General features: G+C 46.3%; 1 protein-coding gene across 3 annotated transcripts in view; it reads left to right on the forward strand.

Annotated features, from left to right (window-relative positions):
• The window catches only part of LOC123977113 (atrial natriuretic peptide receptor 1-like), a 57,250-nt gene that overhangs the window by 6,516 nt on the left and 43,234 nt on the right, over positions 1 to 7,500 (forward strand). For all 3 annotated transcript variants that reach the window (XM_046059619.1, XM_046059620.1, XM_046059621.1), the window contains exons 3-5: positions 1,891 to 2,081; positions 4,709 to 4,822; positions 4,932 to 5,097. In XM_046059619.1, the coding sequence (XP_045915575.1) occupies positions 1,891 to 2,081; positions 4,709 to 4,822; positions 4,932 to 5,097 (471 nt within the window). The remainder of the gene's footprint in view (positions 1 to 1,890; positions 2,082 to 4,708; positions 4,823 to 4,931; positions 5,098 to 7,500) is intronic.

Consider the following 7,500-nt stretch of genomic DNA (forward strand, 5'->3'; position numbering starts at 1 on the left):
GACTGGAAAAATGTTGCCTGGTCTGATGAGTCTCGATTTCTGTTGAGACATTCAGATGGTAGAGTCAGAATTTGGCGTAAACAGAATGAGAACATGGATCCATCTTGCCTTGTTACCACTGTGCAGGCTGGTGGTGGTGGTGTAATGGTGTGGGGGATGTTTTCTTGGCACACTTTAGGCCCTTTAGTGCCAATTGGGCATGGTTTAAATGCCACGGCCTACCTGAGCATTGTTTCTGACCATGTCCATCCCTTTATGGCCACCATGTACCCATCCTCTGATGGCTACTTCCAGCAGGATAATGCACCGTGTCACAAAGCTCCAATCATTTCAAACATGACAATGAGTTCACTGTACTAAAATGGCCCCCACAGTCACCAGATCTCAACCCAATAGAGCATCTTTGGGATGCGGTGGAACGGGAGCTTCGTGCCCTGGATGTGCATCCCACAAATCTCCATCAACTGCAAGATGCTATCCATCAATATGGGCCAACATTTCTAAAGAATGCTTTCAGCACCTTGTTGAATCAATGCCACGTAGAATTAAGGCAGTTCTGAAGGCGAAACGGGGTCAAACAGTATTAGTCTGGTGTTCCTAATAATCCTTTAGGTGAGTGTATATTTCTATATTTATTTATGTAACTGTATCTTTGTCTAAGTGTAGCACCCTAACCCCAAAGCAAATTCTGATTCTGATTCCGTTGAAGCTGGGTCATTAAGAAATTAGTTAGGACAAAAATTATTAAATTGATGTATTTTTCTATGAGTCTGCTATGTTAGCGATTATAATGTCACCTAGCTTGTTTGGTAGCTTGTTGGACAGTCGGCGTCTACAGCTAACGTGTGTGTGAACTGCTATCAGGTTAACACCGTAGATCTACTGTTGTGTTGGTTTTTCTCAGTCTGATCTTTAGTGGTGGATCAGTTGAATATCTAAGCGACGTCCTCTGTCCCTGAGATAAAACACTTTGTGGAGGACGCGAGATATAATGTGACCGCGTGGTATTTAAAAAACTGACCGAGAAAAGATGGATGGATGTAAGATCATTTTTGAGTGCACCAAAGCGTCCCCATATTAAGGCATTATGGTGAAATCACGTCTCCATGCTGCAGTAATGCCTCTGAATACACACATCCTGTACATGTACAACCGTGACCGTAGTATTAAAAACTGCTCTGGAGAAACTTTATGATTATTGTCCGAGCTGCTACGCCCATCAGTGTGTATGAAGATGTTTTCACTTTTTTACACAGATGTTATTTCACTAAAAGAAAAGAAACACTAAAGGTGCGTTTGTTTCGTCCACCATGAACAGCAGTCTGACCTGCAGCACTGAAACACGGAGAGTCAGTCAGTAAGGGGCCTCTCAGCAGGCCGTTAAAGATCCACAAGTAGTGCAGTAGAAGTACTTGAACAAAGTACAAGTACCTCTAAATTGTGCTTACAGTACATTTGGAAATGTATGTTGTGCAAAGATAGAAAAGTTGAGGAGACCCTGTCCTGTCAGCTGATGATGAGCCGTCAGACCGATCAGCTCGTTTGATAGGGTCTGTGATTATCACCATGGTGACTGACGAGCCGCGTGATGAGGTCATCAGTGAGGGACGGTTAACCTCAGAGGAGGAAACTGGACACTGCAGACGTGACTGTAACTCTGATCAGAGTCTGATGTGTTCACAACCAGCAGGAACCTGAAGAGCCTTAAACCTGCGTTCTCTCTAGCAAGACCCGTTGGCATCAGTTTATAAGGCACTGTGGGGCCCCTTACATCGTAGTTCAGGGCACTGGAGCATATTTAACAGAAAGGTCAGAGTAAGGAGGTGGTTTTGGTGAACGGGTAGACCAGAAACTGGACCATCTAGTTCTCATTTCTTTCTTCTTCTTCAGTGGTGTACCTGTGCTGTTCCTGGGACATCTTCAGGACTCTGATGGTCCAGTTCTGGAGGGAGGGGGTGGAGATGGAGGACTACGTCTTCTTCTTCATTGATCTTTTTGCTGAGGGTTTGGGGGGGCGGGGCCCCGTCAGGCCGTGGTACAGAGGAGACCAGGACGACTTTGCAGCGCGCTACGCCTTCAGGGTGAGACGTTACTCTGTTATTAATATTAATGATGACTTCCTGTCACACGTGTTCAAGACGGTAATACCAGTATCTCACAAAGTGAGTCCGCCCCTCACATCTTTGTAAATATCTGATTCTATCTTTTCATGTGACGACACTGAAGAAATGACACTTTGCTCCAGTGTAAAGTAGTGAGGCTGCAGCTTGTATAACAGTGTAAAGTAGTGAGCGTGCAGCTTGTATAACAGTGTAAAGTAGTGAGCGTGCAGCTTGTAGAACAGTGTAAAGTAGTGAGCGTGCAGCTTGTAGAACAGTGTAAAGTAGTGAGTCTACAGCTTGTATAACAGTGTAAAGTAGTGAGCGTGCAGCTTGTATAACAGTGTAAAGTAGTGATCGTGCAGCTTGTATAACAGTGTAAAGTAGTGAGCGTGCAGCTTGTAGAACAGTGTAAAGTAGTGAGCGTGCAGCTTGTATAACAGTGTAAAGTAGTGAGCGTGCAGCTTGTATAACAGTGTAAAGTAGTGAGCGTGCAGCTTGTAGAACAGTGTAAAGTAGTGAGCGTACAGCTTGTAGAACAGTGTAAAGTAGTGAGCGTGCAGCTTGTAGAACAGTGTAAAGTAGTGAGCGTGCAGCTTGTATAACAGTGTAAAGTAGTGAGCGTACAGCTTGTACAACAGTGTAAAGTAGTGAGCATACAGCTTGTAGAACAGTGTAAAGTAGTGAGCGTGCAGCTTGTAGAACAGTGTAAAGTAGTGAGCGTGCAGCTTGTATAACAGTGTAAAGTAGTGAGCGTACAGCTTGTGTAACAGTGTAAAGTAGTGAGCGTGCAGCTTGTACAACAGTGTAAAGTAGTGAGCGTGTAGCTTGTGTAACAGTGTAAAGTAGTGAGCGTGCAGCTTGTAGAACAGTGTAAAGTAGTGAGCGTGTAGCTTGTGTAACAGTGTAAAGTAGTGAGGGTGCAGCTTGTAGAACAGTGTAAAGTAGTGAGCGTGTAGCTTGTGTAACAGTGTAAAGTAGTGAGCGTGCAGCTTGTAGAACAGTGTAAAGTAGTGAGCGTGTAGCTTGTGTAACAGTGTAAAGTAGTGAGCGTGCAGCTTGTATAACAGTGTAAAGTAGTGAGCGTGCAGCTTGTATAACAGTGTAAAGTAGTGAGCGTGCAACTTGTAGAACAGTGTAAAGTAGTGAGGGTACAGCTTGTAGAACAGTGTAAAGTAGTGAGCGTGCAGCTTGTAGAACAGTGTAAAGTAGTGAGGGTGCAGCTTGTATAACAGTGTAAATTTGCTGTCCCCTCAAAATAACACATCACACAGCCATTAATGTCTAAACCGCTGGCAACAAAAGTGAGGACACCCCTAAGTGAAAATGTCCACATTGGGCACAAACTGTCAATATTTTGTGTGGCCTCCATTATTTCCCAGCACTGCCTTAACCCCGGTCTCTGAAGGGAGGGGATCCTGCTCTGCTTCAGTATGTCACAGTACATGTTGGCATTCATGGTTCCCTCAGTGAACTGGAGCTCCCCAGTGCCGGCAGCACTCATGCAGCCCCAGACCAGGACACTCCCACCACCATGCTGGACTGTAGGCAGGACACACTTGTCTTTGAACTCCTCACCTGGTTTCCGCCACACACGCTTGACACCATCTGAACCAAATAAGTTTAGTCTCATCAGACCACAGGACCTGGTTCCAGTAATCAATGTCCTCAGTCTGCTGATCTTCAGCAAACTGTTTGTGGGCTTTCTTGTGCATCATCTTTAGAAGAGGCTTCCTTCTGGGTCGACAGCCATGCAGGCCAATTTGATGCAGTGTGCGGCGTACGGTCTGAGCCCTGACAGGCTGACCCCCCCACCCCTTCAACCTCTGCAGCAATGCTGGCAGCACTCAGACATCTGATTAATCTGATGACTTCTTTGGTTGACCATGGGGAGGCCTGTTCTGAGTGGAACCTGTCCTGGTGAACTGCTGTATGGTCTTGGCCACCGTGCTGCAGCTCAGTTTCAGGGTCTTGGCGGTCTTCTTACAGCCTCGACCATCTTTATGTAGAGCAACCGTTCTTTGTTTCAGATCCTCAGAGTTCTTTTCCATGAGGTGCCATGTTGAACTTCCAGTGAGAAGTATGAGGGAGTGTGAGAGCGATAACACCAAATTTAACACACTTGCTCCCCTTTCACACCTGAGACCTTGTAACACTAACGAGTCACATGACACCGGGGAGGGAAAATTGGTTGGCTAATTGGTCCCAATTTGGACATTTTCACTGAGGGGTGTCCTCACTGTTGTTGCAAGCGGTTTAGACATTAACGCCTGTGTGATGTGTTATTTTGAGGGGACAGCAGATTTACACTGTTATACAAGCTGCACGCTCACTACTTTACGCTGGAGCAAAGTGTCATTTTTTCAGTGTTGAAACATGAAAAGATATAATCAGATATTTACTAAAAGGTGAGGGGGGGACTCACTTTGTGAGACACTGTACATGTTGTGATTCAAGGTTCACTTACTTAGTTATTCCCTCTATACTGGACTTCAGTCACAGGATAAAGAAGAAGGCTGTAGATCCGGCAGAAAGCTCGGGAATAGTTGTGTAAGTGAACCTTGAGTTTAGGAAATAATATTCTGTTATAATACCTGTCTGTCTGTCAGAGTGTGAAGGTGCTGACCTACCTGGAGCCTCAGAATCCAGAATACCTTCAGTTTGTTGAAACTCTGAAGAAGGAAGCGAAGAAAACGTTCAACCTGACCATCAGAGACTCTCTGGTACTGAACGCTTCCTGTCAGCATGAAATATGAGACGTGTTGTTGGTTTGAGATCTGATGATTGACTGATTGATTGATGAACTGTTAACCGTCTCTCTCTCTCTGGCAGTATAACCTGATAGCTGGAGGTTTCTACGATGGCGTGATGATGTACTCTCAGGCTCTGAACGAGACGCTGAGCGAGCAGAGAGGAGAGCCAGGACCAGGATCCGGAGGAGTCCGGAGGCCCAGAGGAGACGTGGTGACACGGAGGATGTGGAACAGAACCTTCCCAGGTGAGGACAGACGTTCTGAGTTTCCCCGTCCTCCTCTTTTCTCACGCGTCTGTTGTGGGAAGTATTTCGGACTCATGTGGGAGCTCAGCGTCTTCGGCCAATCACAGCGCAGAGCTGCATGAGAACAGTCCGGATAATAATAATTTAAATCATAAAAAAACCACAGAGAGCAAGAGAGCTGAGAGAGGGACGGATACTGCTAATGAAACAAAGAGGAGCTGAAAGTACCACAGACGGGGGGGGGCAGTACTGCATTTCATACTGCGGTTATGTTTTATTTAGTATATTCAATAAGACGCCATCACTTCCTGTCCAGCTCCTGCGCTCCTTTCCTTCCCACAGCTCGCTTGTTGCGTTCAGGATCCAAGCTCCTGACTCCAGGCTCGGGGACTGGTCGGCCAATCAGAGGGCTCGCTGTGATTTTCATGTCTTCATGTTCCCAGCTGGTGCACATTTAGACTGCAGCGCTACGCTAACAAGCTAACTCCCTGCTGACGGACCGGGAGGAAACTCTGGTTCCCATGGTGACCTCACAGGGCACGGAGGCTCCTGATTGGACGGTCTGGGCTGGTTAGGTGATGGACGGAGGGGAATGATTGATTGGTGGAGCTGAGAGCCGAGAGAAGCTGGTTTCTCACTGGGAAGCTGAGTGACTGCTGGCTGATGTGAGAGACGTCCTGCTGGACCGGAACCAGCAGGAAGCAGAACCAACGTTCAGGATGATTCAATGTTGACAGAAGATGGAAGTCAGAGGTTCTTAGACTGGAATCAATTTTCTAGATTCAGTCAGAGTAACAGACGACCAGATGACGTTTAAAGACCTTTAAACTTTATAGCAGATCAATAATATTCACCTCGTCCGTCCTGCTTCTGTCTGACTGATGTTCTAACGTCTCTTCAGGTGAAACTGGACATGAAAATGCAGATGAAATGTTCTGTTTGTGCGTAGAGGAGCTGCAGTTACAAGCTCCACCAATCAGAGTGTAGGACAGTAACCTGAAAGGGAGGAAAAGAGCGTCTGCAGTGGAGACAAACCCGCCTGGACAGGTGAAGGGACATGCAGAGACACATTTAGTCTGCAGGATTAGTCTGAGCGGAGACGATTTCCTGTTGCAGAGCGAAAAGCGGTAGATCACTGAACCGTCCGGCAGGGAACAGCCAAGCCGATCCTTCAGAGCTGTAGAGTCAGGCGAACGCCCCCTCCTGTCTCTGCAGGACAGAAAGAGACAGAAGAGAGAGCAAGAAAACAACAAACAGAAAAAGAACAAGCAGTAAAACTCAGGGGAGGCGCTGACAGTTTAAATATCCTGCTGGAGTTGCTGATTCAGTTCAGCTGTGAAAGCCTCTAAAATCATTCATGTCAAACTGTTTGATTGATCAGGTTCAGTCCTTCTTTTATTTATTGTACTCTACTTCATGTGAGAGGAATAAACGGCTGCAGCTCCAAAAACCAGTTTAGCACTTTAGAAAAACCCTCTTTTTCGATCCAGTCCTGCCCCTGTGTCATTTACACTGGGGGCGCCGTGGACACCGTGGACGCCGGGGGCATGTACAGCGCCCCCCATTTTTAAAACATAGTTTGTTAAAAAACGTTCTGAAATACAGCTTGCAGTTAAATAACAAATGAGCCAATCCCAGCTGACATCAGGCAAAAGGTGGGGTCACCCTGGACAGGCCGCCAGTCCATCGCAGGGCCACACATGGACAAATACACAGTCACACGCACAACTGAAGACAATTTAGGGTCACCAATCAACCTCGCCTGCATGTCTTTAGATGGTGGGAGGAGGCCGGAGAGAACATGCAAACTCCACACTGAAAAGTCCACCGTGCCACCCATGTTAAGACAATATGCACTGCAATTAAAATATAGAAGAAACAAATGCTAAAAACAAAACAAGCTGCTGATTATAAAATGACCCAAAAACATGCAGCAGCAGTAACTTTAACAACGGGGAAAGTTTCCTGTTCTCTCCCCGTGAACATGACATGACACATAACAGAGGAGCGAAGACTAAACCATGACTCAGCAGGGACAATGTTCCAGGAGAAAAGTTGATCTGCAGGAGAAACAGATCTGAGAGCAGCACTGACTGATATATTTTGAAATGTCACCTGAATTCTGTGTTTCCTTTTACATAAATAAAAACATTTCCACCATAAATTGGTGCAGAAACGTTCAGCAGAATGCAGCAGGCTGGAGGCCGACTGGTGTCTGAACACAAGGAGGAGTCCCGCCGGCAGCTTGTTCTCTCCGACGGTGAAGCTCAGCCTCTGCATTGTTCTCAGAACAGGAAGAGGAAGCCATCGCTCATCTGTCAGCACAGCGCTGCAAACTCTTTCAGGAAAAAGGTTCATGAAGACGAGGACGTTGGAGGTGTTTAGAAACATTCTGTAGTTTTT

This window comes from Micropterus dolomieu, linkage group LG09, assembly GCF_021292245.1.
Source record: "Micropterus dolomieu isolate WLL.071019.BEF.003 ecotype Adirondacks linkage group LG09, ASM2129224v1, whole genome shotgun sequence".
In the NCBI taxonomy this organism is placed as follows: domain Eukaryota; kingdom Metazoa; phylum Chordata; class Actinopteri; order Centrarchiformes; family Centrarchidae; genus Micropterus; species Micropterus dolomieu.